At 34.0% G+C, this 22,595-nt stretch overlaps 1 protein-coding gene across 3 annotated transcripts; it reads left to right on the top strand.

Moving 5' to 3' along the window:
- Positions 1-389: 389 nt before the first annotated feature.
- Myl1 (myosin light chain 1) lies at positions 390-20,689 on the top strand. 3 transcript variants are annotated; one of them, XM_046462936.2, is made up of 7 exons: positions 390-643; positions 11,677-11,704; positions 15,565-15,708; positions 18,068-18,241; positions 18,645-18,722; positions 19,765-19,807; positions 20,374-20,689. In XM_046462936.2, the coding sequence occupies exons 1-6, from the start codon at positions 524-526 to the stop codon at positions 19,791-19,793; spliced, it is 573 nt and encodes a 190-aa protein (XP_046318892.1). In that variant the 5' UTR covers positions 390-523; the 3' UTR covers positions 19,794-19,807; positions 20,374-20,689. The 3 variants fall into 3 exon arrangements, with proteins under 3 accessions (XP_046318892.1, XP_046318893.1, XP_058441170.1); XM_046462937.2 differs by lacking the exons at positions 390-643; positions 11,677-11,704 and adding exons at positions 10,506-10,624; positions 11,400-11,424; XM_058585187.1 differs by lacking the exon at positions 390-643 and adding an exon at positions 10,541-10,624.
- Positions 20,690-22,595: the final 1,906 nt, after the last annotated feature.

Here is a 22,595-nt window from a genome sequence, read left to right on the forward strand (position 1 = left end):
GGGTGAAAGTTGGTGACACTCCCTGCCAAAATTCCAAGTTGAAATTGAATCCTCCAGTGAAGTTTCCTGGGCATGGGAAGAAAAAAAAGAAAAAGATTTACAACTTCAACAGAACTGTAATTCTACCAAGAAAAGCTGTGTCAATCTACTTTGCTGTCACCAAAGGATCTGAAGCTGGCTTTGTCAGACTTCTTTCTTCTTTATATATGGCGGTGAAAAAAAAAAATAGCAAGAGGAGTTTAAAAAAATTGATGAAGCCCTGACCCTTTAGATTCCATTTATAGTCTGAGCTGAATGCCATCCCCCTTGACTAGAGAACTGTCCAATCCAGCCGCATGTGTCAAGGTTCTGTTAGGCACTAAGTGAAATATATATGCATGCCCTTATACCGTTTAACACTCTGGGTCCACCTTCAAGACTCTGGGCTGTGGATCAAGCGAACCACCACTCCTCTTCCAAGTATCATTTTGACAGGTTCTTTTGGAGGAGCTCCTTCTTTTTTTAACCCATCCTTTTAAACAAAATGGCACCAAAGAAGGACGTGAAGAAACCTGCTGCTGCTGCTGCCCCTGCCCCTGCCCCAGCACCTGCGCCGGCCCCAGCCAAACCCAAAGAAGAAAAAATCGATCTCTCTGCCATTAAGGTAACTAAAAGGGTGAATTGTTTGGTCACTGAAACATCTTTCAACAGTAGGGAACTCCAGGAACTTGCAAAGAGGTTTATTTTTCATGGAGAGGAATGGTATTATTCAGTGAAATGGTAGAATTTGGAAGAAGAGAATCCTGCTTTAAAAAAAATAATAAACAGTAGCATAAAATTTGATCATATGTGGAAACTATGCCTGCTCTATTTTTTTTGCTCTCTGGCTTCCATATTCCCCTACATTATCAAAATACAATGAAAAGTATGTAAGTGTAAAGGTGTTGCATTTACGAATATTTAAACCAGCATTTTTAAATAAAACCTCTGTGAAAAGTGGATTCCTTATATTAAAACTACATCAAAAAGAAAGTTTTAGCCTCTGCTTGTTTCCAGAAGTTTAAAGACAGCTGATGACCCAGTTGTCCGGGATGTATTTACTTGACAGCTGCTTATTTCATCTGAGAAAGAAGATTTTTTGCAATTCAAGTAAATTCCCCTTTCAGCTTTGCTTAATAAAATTTGCTACAACACTAAATGAGATCTCAGTGCAGAAAATTATGCACTCAAGTGTTTCAGTGACTATAACTGTCATCTTGTTTATTTATATACAGTATTTAATTCAGAATTTGTGAGTTGCTTCTAAATGAAACTAACCAAAATTATTACAAAACACGTTGGTTGTACAGCTTTTAGTGTATGTCTTTTGAGTTTTTGCACACTGATCTTGAACTAAGGAGAATGTGATTGATTTTTGTGTCAACACTTTGCTGTGATCAAAGTTCTCAGCTGCCAAAAGATGACCTGCTTTGGGAAAAATGATGGAATGGATGTGCCTGTTACTACTCGATGACGTGCACCTTCCCCCTTTCCACTGTGCTCTCATTGGTCCAACTGACACTTTGAAAATGCTCATATAAGCAACTCAGCCTTATATGGAAAACTAATGAGTGAAAGTGCCTATGAGGTAATCTTTTAATGGAAGCCAAAAGTTCTGTATGTAGTAAATCTAAATTTTACTAACTTAATATTTATTACTTGCAGCTATAATGCCGGCCTACAAATAAACACTTAATTGCCTGTTTTAGTATAATGAGATTTTCAAAACATCCCTGAAATAAAGGTTGAATTAGATCACCCTTGGATACATGTGATAAATAGATATAATTTTAGAGCATTCTTATTAAATATAACATTTTATATTTCAAAGTAATAAAGTATTACAAATATTTAATCTATAGTTTTTAGGTATATGAAGTCATATTTGGAAAAAGATGATCATAGATATAATACTGATTAGGAACTATTCTTAATGAATATCCATTTAGGAGGAGAAATTCATGCCAGATCTTCTAATAAGTGTTTTTCTACCTTGAGGACTACATGCATACAGTTCATTAAAAGGAAACCAAATTTTTCATTTACAGCAATCTTAGTTAATATATCATTATAGATGCACTCTGACTTCATAATACAATGAGTGTGATTATAGCCACTACAATAATTCTGATTGTTCGTAGTCTTTAACTCTCCACTCCATAGTAATATTAGAGTGTCAAAACTATTCTTCTTTATATTTATTGTGATTTATAAGACTATTATCTCTTTGCATCTGGGATTATAAACTTCTGGAAAGGAAAAAAATGTGTCTTCTTAAGAAGAAAATGAAGTATTCCACTAATGAAAACAGGCATTAATTTTCCTCCTTGAGGAACTATGTCAAAATAAGTAAATGCATAAAGACTGTGTTTGGCAGGTGAGAGATCTCCAAGAAAAGACAAAACATCATTTTTGCAATCCAGAAATTAAGCCAATTATTTGTTCTAGTCAACAGAGCAGTGACTGTTCGGAGTCCTGAAAATTGTTTTGTCCTTCCATCTATATTTGAATTAATCCTACCACGAGCTAGTACAACCAAGCAGAAGAAGGAGACACTCAGGAGAGTCCCTGTGAGAGCATGGTGTGCTCCCTCATCATTATTTCATTGCAGAAAAAGAGATGTGAGAGGTTCTGATAAGGGACACAAATTTTTAAAGAGCAGTTAAATGAATCTTGAAAAATCAGGAAGATGTGACCTTTCATCTTTCATTCAGGGGGCCTTTTCCTAATGCAAAGAAGAAAAACGGAAAGAGGTAATTTAAATGCCCAACAACTTACATTCATCAGTATAAAATCAGTGCACTTTTGGAGGTGTCCTGTAAGAGCCAAAGAATGTGGCGTAAGTTGAGAATTTTAAAAAATTAAATGTCATACCATTGGTTATACCATTTAGAAACTATATTAAAACATTTCATGTTATGATGCTTTTAATTAATTAATGATGTTCCTTGATATATTACCTTACATAAATTATAAACTTTTTTCAATCAGAGAAAATAAACTTTAAAGAGATTAAGAGCTGTTATATGCGTTCATTAACTGTCTGAAATTTGATAAAGAAAAAAACTTAATTGCACTATAAAACTTTCTTCCAAAAATCATGTAAGATTAGAAATCCAAGTGTCCTTTGGACTTTGAGTAATTCTGAAGTTTACCTATCTTTATGTAGTATATAGCAATAGTAAAATTTAATTCCTCAATATTATTCCCAGCTAAGACCAATTTCCCATCTTAAAATACACAACATTCAATGACCACATTTGACTCCTAAACTTTGAATAATCTTGGATATTATTAGCTAGCTTTATCTGTTTCTTAAATGTGCTTTCCACTCTGATTTCCTGGTTTGTTGATTATTTGTTTGGAATGTGACCTACAACCTTTGAAATTCTCTGAGGGAATGTTTACCTGACATTCTGTCCTCATGGATTTTTCTGTGAGTACCCTTTTCAAAAACAAATTTCTGCTGATATTTTAATATTAAAGTTACTGTCTTTAGTGTTTCTAATCATTCTTTGCCTTCAGAGAACTGAGACTTAAACCACAACACCCAGACTAAAAGAACACTGCCTGACAAAACCACCACCCTAGGAATTAAAACTCACCATCAGTTTGGTTATGGGTGCAAACACAGGAATGAAAATAGTTGCAACCAAGTGAAATAATGGAGGTAAATAAGTGACAAAATGACTACATCCTACATTTCAAAAGGTCATCAATTTCTATCTGGATGTTTTGCATGATGCATGCATTAGCAGGTATGCCAGAATTGCTGCAAGGTGGGGACTTTGAGCCGTGTGTCTCGTTGTGCTGCTTAAATTTTCATTGTCATTGTACTCATCACTCAATCAGGTCATCCCTGACTAGACACTGCAGGCGATGTAACAAAAAGAGGTAAGGTACAGAATGCATTGACAGAAGCTCTCCTGAATAACAAATCTCAAAGAAAATTGATCCCAGGCTTGGAAGACTTACACTCTAAAATTAATGGATAAGGTGGATATCTACTGTTCCCAATACATATCCCTATATGTATTCAGTGGAGGCAGATAGTTATGTATGTATGGTGACTTGTTTGGGCCCAGGTATGAAAATGTGTTGTGTTCATTCATAATGATTTTTTTTCTCATTTCTAACAAGGGTAATATAAACCTAATCCCATTAGAAGAATTCCTGGGGATGTTGAACAAAGATACGCTCCATGAAAGACTAAAAAGTATACAGCTATTTGTATTAATAACAACAAATCCTCATTGTGAATTTATTCTATGCCATATTATTTAACCCCCACAACATTAAACTGGAATGTTTTTGTCCTCACTTTCCAAGTAAAGAAACTCAGAGTACACAATGCCTATGATCAAATGACTAGTTAATGATGAACCTAGGATTTAACTTAGCACATCAAAACCAGAGTTAACTGTGTTAACTGTATCCTAAGCTACCTCTAGTTTCTGAAGATTTAGTTGCTGTTTCAAGATGCTATAAAAGAGCCTGTTTTGTTGCTGTTGTTTTGTTTTGTTTTATGTTGCTCTTGAATGAAGTAAAGCTGTTCTTGTGTTGCTCTGCACAGTCCTGTGTAGCCAGAAGAGGGGGTGATGACAGACCCCACATCCCAGCAAGTTCAGTTTTTCTTTATCCTGCACCTGTTGCTGACAACTTGGGTGTTCTCTTTTATAGAAAAAGGCTGAAATCTTAGGAACTTAGAAGTGGTCCTAGTCACTTTTTCTCAGCTTCCTATAAAATGTTGTAAACAGAAATGGATATTTTAAAAATACTGTTAAATGTAATGAAACATTGAATTTTAAGATATTTTGTTTTTACTTAATTAAACACACCCACATATCAAACATGATCTTCAAGTTTTGCCATCAGGTTAATATTCTAAGAAGAGTATGAAATCTCAATTTTGATTACAAATAAATAACATAATTTAAACCAGAAATCCCAATCTATATTGTTTGTGGTAATATGCAATGCCACATATATAACATGGATTGATCTTTAACTAGTTTGAGAAAAAGAACTAGGAAAAAAAACACATACAATTTCTAATTAGGAAAAAAATGAGTGAAAACATTAAGTTGTTTCTAAGATTGTTTTATATAATTCAAGTTTGTTTACTTTGGCCGTTCAATAGAAAAATGAATTTCTAATACAACTTTGATGTGCACGAATTTTAATATTCACCCATTTGCAGTATAATTATAACCTTAGGAGCAAATAAAAAATGATTTAAGTCTATCACTAGGTATCAGTATCACATTTCATCTTTCCTATATCTCGACTATAAATGAAGGAAACAGGCGGAACAGAGTAAGACAATATTAAAGGGCATTTTGTAGCTCTCCAGAATAACATTTTTAATTATAGAAAACTGAATAATGTCTCTGCAGAGCAAAATGCAGTTTGCAAAGGAAGAGATATGTTCACCTACAAATAGTGAATAACAGTTTTCATTTTAAGATAAAGTAATCTTTTCAAGACAAGGAGACCACAAAGTGACAGTGCCAAATTTAGCTCTTGACATTTCAGTGCTGCAAATGAACCCCCTGGCAAGTTGTCTTTAGTAGTCATTCCATAATTACGCAGTATTAAGCACCATCTGACTCATGGAAATTGTGGAAAGGATTATATTTAGTCTGCTGATACTACACTTTCTTCTGTTTCTCTTTAGACCGAAATACTTTTTGTATGGAAATAGGATCTTCTATAGTTTGTTTCTACATCAACTCTTACAGGTTGTTTTTTACCCCTAAAACAGAATTTGGAGGCTCAAAAATTGCAGTATAAAAGTAACAATAGCTTCAGTTGCACTAGTTAAATTGTGTAGATGATAAATCCTGGTCAGAGAAGAAAAGTTTGACCTAAAGGCAAAACCACATCCAATCAACTTCCTTCGGTTGTAGGGAGTGAGTTGCTTTTTACCTTTCAAGGTGCCCAGTGGCATGTTGTATCCTGTTTACAAAAATCTAGCTGACTTGAACATAGTACCTGGGAAATTATATTTAACTTAACTTTATCTGTTTTAAAAGAACATTATCTATTGAATTTTTAGACACCCTTCTCTTTTTCATGGGAAAAAAAGTGAATTGAGGTAGATTATACTGACAAAAGAATAGAAAATTTGTAATATTATAGATGCATATTGATATTATGTATTGAAGAAAATCATACAAATTGATATTATATATTGAAGAAAAATAACACAGAGAAGTGTAGTTATTTAACCAAAACATAATTTGTCTGTTATGAGAGCCAGAAAAATTCTTAGACTAGTTCTCTTTTCAACCCATCAAAAGACTTGAGGTCTTTAGAATGGTAGTGCTAATAATAATGTATCGCTGTTGTCACAAAAGGAGCTTTCATTCCAGACAAGGAGGAGAAAGCAGATACTTAACAATTTCTTAAAACACACAAAGAAAGAATTTTTCTGATGTTCACATTTTAATAATAAAAAGGTGAAAGAACAAAAACAGAATTTGAATTTTTAAGACATTGCATGCAAACAAAATATACAACAGGGGGAAAGTACAACTTGCAAGTAATCTTTAATTTCCTTACCAATTTTTAGCCATGAGAAAGATGAAGAGAAAACTAAAAAGTGGCTTGGATGCATTTTTAAGTCTTTACGAAGATTCACCCATGTTTCTGTTCTATAGGTCTGAATTGTGTTATTTTAACAAGTCAGCCTTTGCTCTTAGGTGACAGAATTCAGTTCACCGGTTTAAGTCTGCTGAGCACAGAATTATGCATTCTGTCTCAATTCAGACCAATTTATACAGTCTAACTGTACTAGAGAACCTGGACTGGTAATATAATTGCATCACTCTTAATTTCTCCTCTTTCTACTATATTTCTAGTAACCAGCCTATATATATCCATTGTTGAAATTTTTTTTTAATAAAAAAGGAAAACATTTTTTCCTTTGATTTAAGTGTGTTATTCTGAAGCATAAAATTCCAAGAGTTACAAAATATTACTTCCATAGACCTTCTATGGTGGGTTCTAGAAATCCTGTAAAATTGGGTTAAGTTTTTTCTAAGGGGGAATATGTATCCAGGTCTTTGGTCCCTCTGCCAGGCATTAAATCAAAGAATGTGCAGCAATGTTCTCTTGACTGAAAACTGGCTCTCAGTTAGTCAGCTTCTCAATCTTACCTGTCATCAGTCTCCATTATCCCCCAAGGGACAATGATGTTCTTTGAAGATTGTGGTCCCAGCTCCTTCCTAAGGAATTTGCTCCTAGTATGCAACATCATATACTACTAGTAAAGAAGTAATTATCTTTAATTATAGCTCTTCTTCTTTTACTGTAATAAATTTTAACATATATCAATTCCAGAGACTGTTTAACTGAATATTAATATTTTCCTTATAAAGCAATTTCATTCATATATATATATATATATATATATATATATATATATGAGACTATAGTATCTTAAATCAGTTATCCAAATCTCATGATTACTAGTAGAAATATGATTTCCAAAGTAGAAAATAATCTGTAAATTTTGGAATAAAAATTATGTCTAGTGGCAGTGTCTCAGACTACTACTTACTTAAACCCAACCACAAATGTTAGTACATGAGTCATAAAAATGTGCAATGCAGCCTTGTACTGACTGTAAGAAAAATACATAGGCTAGGAATTTGAAGAGAGAGAGAGACTTTAAGAAAAATTGAGTGTTGGTGAATTAGAAGTCTGGCTCATAAAAATTTTTATAAAATCTAAGAGAAAGTATTGGATATATAAAAGGTACATATAGCAATAATTTGAGATAAACTAAGTGCCAGCAGTTCTAGGTGCTAGAGAGGCAGCACTGAAGGAAAACATTTCTAATTTCTTTACAATGTAAGCTTTTTAAAAGAACAGATAAATGTCTCTGTCCCCAAGGAACGGAATACTCCAGAGGAGGAACTTGAGTTTAAAGGAAGAGCTTACTAGACTTATGCTCTAATGACTTTAATTTAATGAAAATCTATTGAGCATTTAACAGAACAAACTATCCTGAGGAGTAGTGAAGGACAAAACCTAGGAACAAGGCAAAGGCAATATGGCAGGGGCAGAGGGGGCAGGACACACAGGTTCACACCAGGAGAAAATGGCTTTGGAGAGGAGGAGGTTTTATTAGGGCCTTGAAGAATGTCTAATTTCCAAAAAAAAAAAAAAAAAAAAAAAAAAAAAAAAAAGAAAAGAAAGAGAGAAGAAAGCAAGCCAGACAGAAAAGATTGAAAGCCAATCTCTAAAGCAAACAGTGATGGTATAGCAAAAGGAGGCCCAAATCAGCTGACTTTGTGGATTCATGCTGTGCCTTTGTTCAAAGGGCTAATTACATCACTATTACAACACCCAGGAAATGATGCAGGCCATGCTTTGTAGGTCATAAAAGTGTACCAGGGACTAAATTGCATTTCCTGATTATTTTATGAGCACAATATCTAGGTCTTCTAACTTTGAAACCACAGTTTATTCTCTAGCTTAAGCTATAGGGTAGGCTTCCCTATTGTCAAATGGTGTGCTCAAATGTACATTTTGATTCTTAGTAGGTACAAAAAAACTGAAGCTTTTTTTCTCTGTGACAAAGATATGGGGAAAAACTAGGGAGAAATAATTTGATACCTGCCTATCACTTTGCAGCTTCTATTTTAATAATAACAAATCTTTACATGATATCCAGTGGTTAGAGATGGTTTATTCATAACATAAGTACAATTTTTATATTGATTTTCTAGTTTACCCAGAAGATTTTATATATGCTAATCATATTTTTATATGTATATAAGGACACATCTTTCTCCATTAAAAAAAAGAACAAAATAGGAAAATGATTATTATGACTAGTATGGCAACTTTTATGTTTAATTGTAGTATTTATAGTTATTAGCACTACTAAAAATATATGCTAGTTCTAGTAATCTCAGAGCAATTCAAATTTATGACCCATTTACATGTTACAAAACTAAAAAAGGCACAAAGGTAACATATTCTACATATCAAAAATCATGAAATTCTAAGTTACACAGTTACTAAAGGTTATAAATTTCAACCTTTGACCTCTTCCATTTTCCCTTTGTGATTCAAAGCATTTTGAATTCTTTTATTAACTTTTCATTTCTCAATAACCTTTCAAAATATCAATTTGTTCATGAAGGTATGTTTTCCTAATAACTTAAAATTGATATTTTAGATACTGATTTTGGGATTCAAATCTCAAGATCCTGAGATAACTTTCATAACTTGTAAACTTTGGGCCAAAAGTGATACCTAATTAAATGTTGATTTCTTCTAGAATGGTTTGTAGGTTAGCTTCAGATTTGTATCTTTCTCGCAGGAGAGACTTATGAGCATCCTTGAAAACAGTTGCAGAAGCAATACTTGAGTTACAATTCATCTCTAACATTTTTTTATGCCCCTGAGCTGCTTTAAATATGTAGAAAATGACCAACGTTTTCTCTGAACTTCAGTGGGCATCCATTCTAACACTGATCTTTTCAAGTACCACTTTTCCCAATACCCTTCCAGAAGGGAGTTTCCCACTGTTTTCAGATAGTCTGGCATAAAAACCCTTGCTGGCCAAGTCCTTAGATAGCTCTAAAACGTTCAAGAATAATTTTGCACTCCACAAGTTTTGCCTTGGGTTCTTTCTTTCTCATTCTGGAGACCTGTCCATAAAGTTTCAAGGCAGAAATAGAATCAGCATGATCTAGTAAAAACTTATGCTAAATTTTAAACATAGAATAATAATACGCATAGAATAAGAAGAAGGATACAAAAATGGACTATCTGAAGTGCTTCCTGGCTAGAAGCACTTCAGGAATTGAAAAAAAATATGACAAATCATCCACTTTAGAGACTACTGAAGAGGAAGGAAAATCCCCAAAACCTAAAGTCAGAAGACTAACAGAGAATGCTAGAAAATGGAGACAAAAATTATTCTTTGCTTAGATTAATTCTCTTGGAATACTACTTGCAAAAGGTGGTGTTTAATTGAGGATTTTGAGAACTGACAGATTGCCACTTAAATGCATTCTCAGACACAGAGCATGTGGCCTTTTCATGTCCTCTGAACTTTACCATAAGGGACAGAGCTTCAGAGGATGTTCTTTCTATAGCAGTTGTCATTTGAAACCCCAACCAGTCCCATCCAAGAAGTTCCATTAGCACCAAAGCTTGTTGACTAGAAGTTCACAAAGGCCATAATTCACCAAGAGAAGGGGTCAGCCTGAGCCATTAGAAGTTCCGAGCTTCTCTGCCACTAGAGAAGCTTCTTAAAGGAAGACATTGCCCACAAATGTCCAGGAGCTAAAGACCATAAAAGTACTGACAGGCTTCCGTCTCACCAAGGCTGTCCACTCCTAGGTTCTGGTTTCCTAAAAATAGCCCTCAGGGTACAGTTCCCTCTTTCCCTTTGCCCTAAGAAAGCTAAAGAACTCTCCAATGGGAGGGGCAACTTCTCTCTGAAACTCGATGCTAGCAGTGAGGTCAGTTTGCCCAGAAATAAAGGGAAGCCTCAGAGAAGGAGGCCCCACTCAGGGATTGGAGCGGCCCTCAACTCACTCTTCAGGCTTGACCCGTTCTGCAGCCCAGCAGCTCCATCATGGTGCGTCCTATAAGAGAACTACTTGTCGTTCATAGGAGGATAGCAATAGTGATGAGAAGCTTATTGAGGAAAGAGGCAGAAAGGAGGAAGGGAATTGAGGAGAGAAAAGAGCCAGAACAAATCTTGAGACTCTACTTTGGGATACTTTGGGATACTTTGGGAGGTATGTTGAAGATAGAAGAGATTAATTAGAACTAATATGCAAACTGGAAAAATACATCTTACTTCCCAAAGCAGTAGTACTTCATGCTTCACCAGCTTTTACTATATCATATAAAGTTTAGGATATTTAAATTTAGGGGGGAAACTGAAACTATAGCAAGATAGTATGACCTAAGATACACCCCAGTTATACTGATAGCTAGAATCAAGTAAACTGCTTCCAGTGCTTTCGGTATTGTATACTAATATAAAAATGTACTGGTGCAACTGCAGAAAGATTTAAGGTGGTCTTTTAAATGCAGCTAATCATTTTTTAATATAATGCATATTTATTAATCAGGCATATCTTTAATATATCATAGGCTATTGCATTATTTTAGGAAGTATCTGATTGAGCATTTATTGTTTCCTTATTTAAGATACAGAGAAATGTTCCCTAATTATCTTTTGCAATAGATTTTTGTATTCCTAGATTTAAAAGTACCCTAAGGCAATCTTCTTATGCTATGACACCTACATGGCTTCCTAAGTCTCAGAGCAGAGAGCAATCCTTCTGTCAATGCATTTGAAAGAGTACTAGTTGTTCCTTTCTTTCTCTCTCTCGCCACTGCAGTCCTTCAGTGCTGACCAGATTGCGGGTAAGTGATTTGAGTGTCTCTGTTGCAGATGTGGGCAGAGCACTGTCTGGTTTCTGGACTATCAGTTAACACCAAGGCATGCTACTTTGTGGTTGAACCTGTTGGTGTCCAAGCTATGCCTGAACTCGGAAAAGTAGGCTGACTTTTGAAGCTTACTTTGAAGTTTATTCAGGGAATGAGCTGGATACACTTAAAAATCAGGACATTTTTGTTTGGTTAAAATATTCTTTGTGATTAATTTCTTTCTGACAGATCGAGTTCTCTAAGGAACAGCAGGATGGTAAGTTTAAAAGCTCTAGTTGTTAATATGTGCACACTCATAAAGATGGTATGTAAGAAAACCAGCTCCCTTGGGTTGAGCTAAGCTCTTCCTAATTATTCACACTGGTGTTGCCACTCTAAATATAAATTGCTCTCAGTCACTCTAAATATAAATTCATTCAACCTGAAGCCTTTGCTTATAATCAGTAATCAAAGATTTAAGCAAATAAAAGGTAAACCCCACAATAATGAGTCCTTATAGGCACTAATTTCTAAATAAAACTAACTGAAGAATATAAGAAGTAATAGATGTGTATACTTACAAACAGATGTAGATTTGGGAAGGATAATTTGCTAATCAAACCTCTAAAGAGAAATTTGATGAGTGTGAATTGTTCAATATGGAAAATAAAGTTAATTATAAAACTGCCCAATTACAAAATCTACACAATAGTGAGCTGTAGAACAAAAGTGAATTCAGAGACAAAAAAAAAAAGGAAGGAGTAATTTACCATAGAATTGTGGAAGGAATATTAGACATCTCCTGCTCCAGCTCTTCTTTAGAGGTACAGGACAGACACCCAGAGAAGTGATAAGTCTTGCTAAAGGACCCAAAGAATTAGTGATGGGATTAAAAATTTGGTATGACTTCAAACTGATTAGAAATTTCTTTTATAAAAATGACCAATGGGGAGACCCCAAACTCTTGAGATTCAAGAGAATCCAAATAGTTTCCTTTGCACTTCAATTTCTTCCCCTTTGGGTCTTTGAAATCAACAGATCCCCCCAAATCTAATTTTGTTCATTAGGAAGTATATGAAGAAATGTTTATGGAGTGAAATTGACACCAAATTTGAATGAACGGGACAAAAATAATTCATAGAAATGAGAGGGCAAAAGAGTTTAGTTATATAATGTTGTACAGCTTAGAATATTGGTCAATTTAAGTATGTGTATATTATATATATTATGACATAAAAGATATAGACATGGGTGATTAAAAAGAATGTATTCAATTTATTCTGTGCCTAAAGGATTTTACATTTTTCAGTTCTTTTCAGTCATGTTTTATGTCTATAAGTCAATTAAGAATAAAAAGGGTATTTGCTGTTATACAGACTAACTGGCATCTACAGCATGGCTGGTGATCTCATGTAGACAGATTGGATTATAACTTAAAATCATTTAAAATTATATTGTGAAGGACTGTTTTATATATTGAAAATAGTTTTCTACAAATTGTTTACTATAATTTGTTTTATTTTAATTAACTTTTAACTAGTGATGCTGCTACCTCATCAGCTACCACATCCCAGTTCTCTCACATTCCTAACATGCAGTGTCACTAGGACTACCAAACAATGTAAGACCAAGAAGCGAAAGATTTCAAATTTTTTCAGGTCAAAAGGACTTCCTGTTAAGCACAAAACCTATGACTCCACATGTGAAATAAGTTTTATACACAGAAGTTGGGTAAACATTGGTGTAGTAGATTGGGGTTTTTTGTGTGTATGTGTGTGTGTGTATGTGTGTGTGTGTGTGTGTGTGTGTGTGTGAGAGAGAGAGAGAGAGAGAGAAACAAATGTAAGCTGTTTAAACAGAAATTCTATATTCTCAGAAATGAATGAAGAATAGTTTATTTCCTTGTTTAATGATTAAAGATTTTTGTTCATGCTGCTCTAATTAAATTGAAATAAAGAAAATAGGATTGAAGAAAAAAACTAGAAAATTATAGCATGCTAAAGGTCTAAGTCCTATGCTGTTCCATAAAGTAGCCACTAGCCCATGTAGCTATTTACACATTAATTAATGAAAAAGTAATAAATTTTGAAATCCATTTCCTCAATTGCACTAGTCACATTTAAGTGCTCAAGAGCCACAGCTAGTAGTTACCATAATGGGCAAATAGAGAACAATTCTATCATTACCAGAAAGTTCTACAACAGTGCTATTTTTGATCAGAGATCATAAATTTTTTTGTTGATGGACCAAATGTAAATGCATTAGGCTTTCCTGGTGTTATAGTCTAAAAACAACTCCATTCTATCACCAAGGTATGAAAACAACTACAAACATAGAGAAATGGAGATGGCCATATTCCAATCACACTTTCATTGAACAAGCAAGAAGCCCCTGGGAAGTAGTTTGCCAATCCATGTTCAAGAGAATAACTAAGCCTTGCATTAAAAATCTGGGGTAGAAAGAACAGAATTTTTCTGACCTCTGCCTTTAAACCACCAAAAGGGTTAATGTCAGAGTGATTTCATTACAACTCATAAAATTCTATTTCTACATCAGCATCTGACCAAGGTAATTGTGAGCTCTCTGTCCCTAAAGCCTGGAGCCAATAACAAGAATAGTTCCATTTCATGTGTCCCTTAGAAACATGAAAAATAATATTTGACTAATGACACCATAGGGCCTGCAGCATGTTTTTTTAAAAAATCCATTATAGTCAAATGCATAGGATTTTAGCAAAGAGCGATAACATGAACTGTAACTAGTCATGAATACAGTGTCTGGTACAATCTTAGATTAGGGGTAGAGAGAGAGTTAAAAGGATATTTGGCTGTGTAATCTATCTAGATAGCATCTTTTAACCTAAGACCACTGATAGCTAAAAAGAGTGCTTTCAGCCCTATAGTTCACTCACAAATGGTTTTCTGAGTGTTACTGACATTAACTCCAATCAGTCACCATTAGTAGTTCTGGGTTTCCCAGAAATTTTGATTTAAGTTTAGAATTTTCAGGTAAAATGACTTACTGTCCCCTATGTTCATAGTATTGCACCTTCCTGTCTTTTCATTATGTATTTTTCAAATTCTTTATCATTGTAAATTTTAAAGACAAGACCAGTTCTATCAAAAGAAAATGACAAAATACAGGGAGAATAATAAATAAGTGACTGTGATAAGAATAGCACTTTAAAATACATACTTAATACACACATAAATGAATACAAGCAAACTGGGGAAATGTGAATAAAATCACTGGGGCCTATCAATGTAAATATCCTGGTTACAGTAATATTCTATGATTTTGCAAAGTGTTATGATTGGGGAAAACCAGGTATACAAGGAATTTCCCTGAATTATTTCTTGCAACTGCATGTGAACCAATTATTTCCATAAATTTTAATAAAGAGTGTGTACTTGAATTCAAAAGCTGGTATAGCAGCATGCTGTCATATGTATTATCTGAAAAACAGAGTGAAGTGTAAAGAGAGTATTATAACATTGGATCCAAAAAATATTTCTCCTTCTGAATTAGTCATGCTAGGAGCCTGCTAGCATCAAACATTGAAATGGTTAGACATTGTAGAATTTACAGGCCTGCCTCATGTTTCTAAATTTGTCTTGAAAAATGAAGTTATTTCTGAAGAAAACTGTCGAGAGAACAACCTAAGAAATTTGTACCTTGAGAGAAGCCTTTTCTATATAATCTGAGAAGTATGGGTTAATAACATATAACACAATCCTGATCAAAAATTTGTTTTCTTGAAATGTATTAATCTTGCTAATTTTATGAAGGACTAGATAAAGATTACTAGGATTTATCAAGGCCTCAGAATCTCTTAGCCCAGTCCCAGACAAGGAAATATGAGTAAATATGACTATGATGTCTGATTTCCATATCTAATTAGCAATAACATATGACTAGAATTTAGAAATGCTGCTTTAAAAGAATTCCAAAAAGAAATGTCAAAAAGGTTTGACAATGATTGTTTGAGGTAGGAAAACAGAATTTGACAATGACAACTTAAGTGGTTGGCAAACTTGTGAAACAGAAGAGTTTAAGTAAATCCTTGAAGGACTCAGGATTAATTAATAGGTTTGAGAAAGAAAAATAAAAAACCCTAATGTTCCTTGTTTTTTGCAGAATTCAAGGAGGCATTTCTCCTGTTTGACAAAACAGGTGATAGCAAGATCACCTTAAACCAGGTTGGTGATGTCCTTCGGGCACTGGGCACAAATCCCACCAATGCAGAGGTCAAGAAGGTTCTGGGGAACCCCAGCAATGAAGGTAACCACATCAATTCTTCCAAGATCTGTGGAAGTGTAGCTAAAGCATGCATGCATAAGTGTGAGACTGAGAAATAAATAATAGTTTCCATAGAATGGTGCTCAGTTTATTCCTGATGGTAGCAAATATGCCTGTTAGCCATCTAGAATCTTATCTTTTTCCCTTGCAAAATAAGTTAACCTTCATTTGAGAACCTGCAAGCATGATAAAATGTTGTGCTTATGAAAACAAATAATGTCTGATGCTAAGAACATCATTCTTATTATCATATCTAATGTTCATAATCTCAGAGCTAATGAAACAAATAACATCCAAATTCGCACATTATCTTAAACTTCAAACCTTCAAAGGAAAAAGTGCATTTCGACAAAGATGTTAAATACAGTTAAAATACAATGGACTTTGTATACGATTCTGGGTAAATTACAATGGCATACTTCTAGAGAAAATCTAATATTTGATAAAAACTGTGGAAATAAAGTTGCAATGTTTTGAAGAGATTTAAAAAATACCTATTGACCTTGCCCTGTGCTCTGATCATTAACACTGCTTCTGTGCCTGTCTCAAAAGAAATTCAGCTTTCTTAATTAAGCATAGATAGATAGACATCTTAACAAGGGCATTTTCTATTTTCAATAATTTTTTAAAAGCTTTAAAAATCTCAAGCCAAACTCTGCATTCAGTCTCCCAAGGTAAATCCTGGAACAAAAATCAGAGAAATACACAAACAGCAAAATTGCAAAAGACATTCACTTGATACAGAAATCCAATCATTAGTCTGGAACAAGGAATTTGTTTTTAACCTCAGTGGTTCACAGCAAAGTATGACAGTCTATTGGAAAATATGACTCTAAACCAACAACAACAACAACAACAACAAAAGAACAAAAAACAGAATACAAAACGTTAAGTTTTCTCAAGTAGATAGTTGGGCTGTTGATCTTTGCCATTAGTAAAAAAGAACAAGAGGGTTAGGCAAATAATCTTACATTTCTCCTTGGTAACTAAAAATGTTTTAGAAATGTTCCTTCATTTTAAAAAGGGAGGGTAAGAACCTTTCTTTCAAGAAAACTTGCTTCTAAATTGGTCTGCTTTAGAATTGTTTCTCAGACTTCATTTTCTTTAGAAGAAATTTCTAGTTTAATCATGCAGAAAGCAGATGAGTATGAAATAAGTGGGAAAGCAATAGTCTAACCCTTATTTTCAAATGTCACTGTCTGACTTGCCAACATCCATCTTTAATGGAATTATTGAACAAATGCTCATTTATTCAGCACTCAAATTCAATCTTTCTAATATTGTCCAATGTATTTGACTTCTACAAGAGAAGAACTGGGGAATTTTTATTTTGCAAGTATATAATTTTATCCATTTGCATATATCTGGATAGTCTAATTTATACTTTTACTGGGAATGATATCTACCTTGTCAGAGACACTAAAGAAAGTTCTCCCATCTCTAGACCTCTAAATTGCAGAGAAGTCAGGAGATCACAAAGTATTTGACACACACCCTTTCCTCATAAGCTTCTTTTTTAAATTACTTAAAATTTAAACAAAGCAAAGGCCCTGCCAAAGCTCAGGACATAGGCAGAATATGTAGTAAAGTACAGTTAATTTTTACTATATTTCTATGGGAATGTGTTTGTGGCATCCCAGTATAATTTTTTATTGCTTCCATAGTATTTATGGAAAATATTAAATTATCAATAGTAATAAAATAGTAGGTAGCATTTCTTAAGCACTCAATTTGTCCCAAGATTTTTCTTGTTATTGTGGGTTTGTTTTATTTTTTTGGTTGTTTTTTTGTTTTTGTTTTTGGTGCCAGGGATTAAACCCTCCTAATCACTGACCCACATCCTCATTCCTTTTTAGTTTTCCTTTTGAAACAGGGTCTCATTAAGTTGTTTAGGGCCTCACTAAGTTGTTGAAGGTGGCTTTGAACTTGTGATCCTCCTGCCTCATCCTCCTGAGCCACTGGTATTATAGGCATGACATGCATCTCCATGCCTGGCATGTCCCAAGTATTTCAATGAGCTTTACATGCATTATCTATTTAATTCCCACAATAACACTCTGAGGTATTTCTGTTTTACACATGAAAAATTGACACACATATAGGTTAAGAAAGTTGCCCAGTGTCACACAGGAACAAATGGGAATAAAGTTTGGCACTGGAACTCCAGAACACATGATATTGCCTTTTGCCATATTTTTGTCATTTTGGTAATTCACCAACTGAGGTTTAAACTGTGTGAAGATCTTTTAGATCATCTGGAATGAACTTTCAGCTTTCATTGGTGACTCAGAGATGATGTTTTATGGTGGCTACAAACTGTCCAAACTGCAATTTCTTTCAGAGATGAATGCCAAGAAAATTGAGTTTGAACAATTTCTACCCATGATGCAAGCTATTTCCAACAACAAGGACCAGGGAACCTATGAAGATTTTGTTGAGGGTCTGCGTGTCTTTGACAAGGAAGGCAATGGCACAGTCATGGGGGCTGAACTCCGCCACGTACTAGCCACCCTGGGTAAGCATTTATTCCAGTGGACTTAACAGCACAGAATTTATAGGAAAGAACACAGAAGAACCATGTAATTACAAAAATAGGTATGGAGAAAGTCTACAAAAAAAACATGAAAAATGAATACTCAAAAGTCAATCACTATTTCAATTGGCCTCTGCGACAGTGAGGCCAATGAATAAGTAAAGGAAAACATTGTAGTCCTTATAGGATGTAGTTTGGATGACAAGGGATAATGTGTAGTTAAGTCATTTGAAAACAATGTATTGACATCCTACTGAGTGTGAGGGAAATTGGAATAGTTTTTGTCTTCCAAGAGTTCAATCATAGTTTCTAAGAGTACATCATTTATGGTAGATTTGAAAATATCCTGTTGCCTCATTTCTTTAAAAAGGGTTTTGTTTCATAGGTGAAAAGATGAAAGAGGAAGAAGTAGAAGCCCTGATGGCAGGTCAAGAAGACTCCAATGGCTGCATCAACTATGAAGGTATAATCAGTGTGCACTGGTGATTTTAGTCCCTCTTTATTGGTTGGGTTGCTGATAGCATCCTTTTGAATTATTTAAAATAAACTGATTTCCTCTTCCTTCTTTATTAATATCCATATGTTACTTATTATCAATCAACCCCATAACTCCAAGAAGATAGTCTATGAGGAGATATATGTGAGATTTATTCCAATATGTTTTAGCAATCCTATGCACTGTTTTATAGTTTCGAATGTGTTTTAATGTGTATTTCCTTGCTAGAGCTTCACAACGTCCCTTTGAAATAGACAGGTTTTGCATCAAAATCATATGTAATAGTATATTAAAGTTAGGGAGATTTTCAAGTCCTTTACTAATACCAAGCAATTATAAAAATGAGGAAACTGAGGACCAAAGAGCTTTAATGATGCTCAAATCATTAATGGCAGGGCTAGTAATAAAGCTTAATTCTCCTTGTCCAGTGTTCTTGCTTACATAAAAGTCATCCTCTAGTAGAGAATTATTTATTTCTTGCTAACATTTACAGCAACTTCACCCAAAGAGTATAAAAGCATGTACCACAGAAACTAAAGATGCAAAATAAAGTTGCATAATGTGATTTGCAAATTTAAAATTTCTCAATAAAACCAAAAATTTGTCTATCCCCAAAGAGGACTAAGTTAATTTCAATAAACCTACGTTGAGAGTTTTAAAAACTTACCAAGGCCCACAACTTAGAGAAAGCAAAAAAAAAAATAAAAGGAAAAGCACAGGGGGCAGGGGAAGAGGAATTAGAAGAGGAAGGGGAAGGGAGGGAAGGAAAGGGGAGAAGGAAAGTACCAAGCCAGACAGATCTTCACTGGCAATCTTTATTAAACTTCACTTTTTCCTGTAAACAGTTTTTCCACATTTGATTATTACTATAAACACATTACATAGAGGAATCATTCAATCATATGATTTAGACAAGTGGATGTCGTGTAGAAAATAAAGTCAATCTAAACTTCTCTTTCATTAAAGTTGACTGTTTTCTAACTTTGAACTACCCATGTTACCCCGACAGCTTTTGTCAAGCACATCATGTCTATCTAAACGGAGCTCTCAAGGTACATGTCTGTTCCTTTGTAATATATACAGCTTTCTCAATACTGTATATTTTTTTTAATTAACAGCTTCACTTTATATGCTGTAGATATAATTAGTATTCGTTTCTAATTAAGAGTTGTCTTCATAAGCCTGAAAACTTGAAATACTTGAGATGGATTATTTAGAAATAAAACATACTTGTATGAGTGTCCAAGCAAAATTTATGATGTTTTTGCTTCCATCCATAAACCCCCTTAACTACACTTATGATTAAGCAGTGGAGACTCAACTAACTAAAGACTAGTTAATTAATTTTATTAGAACCCCAACGCTAATGAAATCATGAGCCTACATCCTTTGAATAGCTAAATTAGCTTTAACAATTACTGATCTAAAGCACTGTGTCTTAACAGTCCAAATTCAAGGACTTGCAACCAAGTTCTTACAACAAAGAAGTGGCTTACCCTATAAGCACTGGTTTATTTTGTGCTTTTTTCCTCTTTTGCATGTCACATTATTTCCTCCTGAGTTTTCTTTCTGAAAATATGGGATCAACATCTAACTTGCTTTCCCTTTTCCTTTACAGAACAAGCATTGTTTAGGAAGACTGGCTGGAGTCCACTTTTAGTAACATCCATGACTAACTGTCCATATCTGTTTACCATCTTTCAGAGAAACAAAAGCAATCCGGATCACTCTAGACTGAAGGACTTTCTGAATTTTTATACACCTTAAGTTTTTCTCTGAAATATATTCATACCACACAAACCAAATGTCTGTTGCTCTAGACAACAAAAATAAAATATTGGCAATCTCATATCAAAGCAATACTCTTTATTATCTACCATGGGTCAACAGGCATCCTTAAAATATATCAATAAACAATATTGGTCAGTCTGAAATATCCAAGTCACATTGTTTTTATTTTCTTGCTTTGTGAAAATAATTTTTGAAACCTCAGATCTTTCGTTAAATGTACAGAATGTTGATGAATTATAAATTTACTAAAGAATCATTATAGTCTACAGAGCATTTGCAACTTGAATAACACAGATAATTACACATTACCAAAAATGTGAAAAAAAATAACTGAAAAACTTCAGATAGGATCAGAGATGTTTTAATGTAATCTATCCATGCAATTTAAGGTGAAAGCAGAATGATTTCAGATTTATATAAATTGTGATTATGGCTTCATCTATTTAGTTTCTTGTAACAATCTAGCTACTAGAAAACTAGCAAGCCTTTGGTCTTTCTCCCAGACTGTCTTAAAAGAAAAATTCAAAGTGACCTTTCAGTTGTTAACGTTTAAAAAAAAAAATCCTCTCTGGGGATGGGATTATTGCCCAAGCTAAGAACTCAAGATCCAAGATCCTGTTTATTAATAGTCTCTCTCTTTCTCCTACTAGGATCTCCCTTCTTTACATGCCCGGGTTCCCAAATCTCAATTCAGTCTTAGAAATATAAAAACATAGTAAGACTAATTGGAAAAGTTTATATAATAAACTTACTTTATCATCTCAGAACGCTATCCCATATCACTTTTTCTTCAGAACAGATTCTGAAAGGTAGTATTTGAATAATCAGACAGAGATGAGTGATAAATTATTCCCCCCTACCTCTCTTAAAAGATACTTGTAATATTTTGCAAGTATTATGTATTTTTGGAAGGTGAAACAACATTTTCTGACATTGAGAGTTTCAGGTCAAAAGCTCCTTCCCTCTAGCAAAAGTCCCTTGGATTCTAGTAGCTAATACTTCAAATTTAGCCTGTGTTTTCATGACCAAGATGATGTTGGGACATTGCAATCACTCTTTTAAGAAAAATGAACTGTGGCCTCATGACTTTCAAGACCAAATTTACTTAAGACTAGGGCTTGAAAATGTTTCCTTCAGCACTATCCAATAGATCCTTCTGTGAAAATGGAAATATATACCTGTATTGTCTTATGTGGTCACCACTAACCATGGGTGGCTACAGAACACTTAAAATGTGGCTCATGCAACTGAGGAATTAAATCTTTAATTGTACTTTACTTTAACTTATTTAATTTTGAATCTAAATAGTCACATGTGGTTCATGACTGCCGTGACAGACAGAAAGTTCTCAATATATACTTAAGTCTTATACCAGACAATTATATATATATATATTTCAAATTACAAAGATCACAATGTAGAGGAAACTAGTACAAATAATCTATTCATAAAAGACTAATTTTTGTTTTAGGATATGTGGCTCAATGTCCAATCTTCTTCACTTCCTCATAATTTTTCAATTAAAAAAGTATGATGTCTACAAGGTATGAAATTGTTAGTCTCAAGCTCCACATATAATACTTGTCCCTCAAGGCCTTTTAAAACTGCTTTAACCCCCAGTGGGATAACATGCCGTACAGTCATGGGACCTAACCTTATTAAATTACCATGTGTGAAATGCCCAGAACTCAAGTAGCAGCAGGTGCAAAGTAGAGTAGCAGGCGGAAGAGTGGCAGCAATTTTTAACATCCACACCAGCTGGCAAAAATGACAGGTGCCTAATTCCTCAGTCTTTAAAAATAACTTTCAAAAAGCCTACACTGCATAAGCAAATATTTTCAAGTTTACTTTTAACAATCTTCAAGTGACTTTTCTGACAAAATGTAATATTATAGATCCATTTTTTGCCTTAGTTATATTCAATACTTAAAAACCACACAGGAACTTAATTTATTCTCTTTTATGGAAGAAATAAGTGATTATTATTAAGATGAGATTATAGTAAGGTTTTTTTGTGTGTGTATGTGTGGACTTCTCAGCAGTATTTAT

Source organism: Marmota monax, unplaced genomic scaffold (genome assembly GCF_021218885.2).
Source record: "Marmota monax isolate L192 unplaced genomic scaffold, Marmota_monax_Labrador192_F-V1.1 WCK01_AAM20220418_F8-fsc00136, whole genome shotgun sequence".
Taxonomy (NCBI): Eukaryota; Metazoa; Chordata; class Mammalia; order Rodentia; family Sciuridae; genus Marmota; species Marmota monax.

Bases quoted from the DNA above. Each gene is read 5' to 3' on its own strand.
- Myl1 (XM_046462936.2), top strand. From the start codon at position 524: ATGGCACCAAAGAAGGACGTGAAGAAACCTGCTGCTGCTGCTGCCCCT. The intron at 644-11,676 runs GTAACTAAAAGG...TCTTTCTGACAG, and splicing joins TCGATCTCTCTGCCATTAAG to ATCGAGTTCTCTAAGGAACA. The intron at 15,709-18,067 runs GTAACCACATCA...AATTTCTTTCAG, and splicing joins GGGGAACCCCAGCAATGAAG to AGATGAATGCCAAGAAAATT.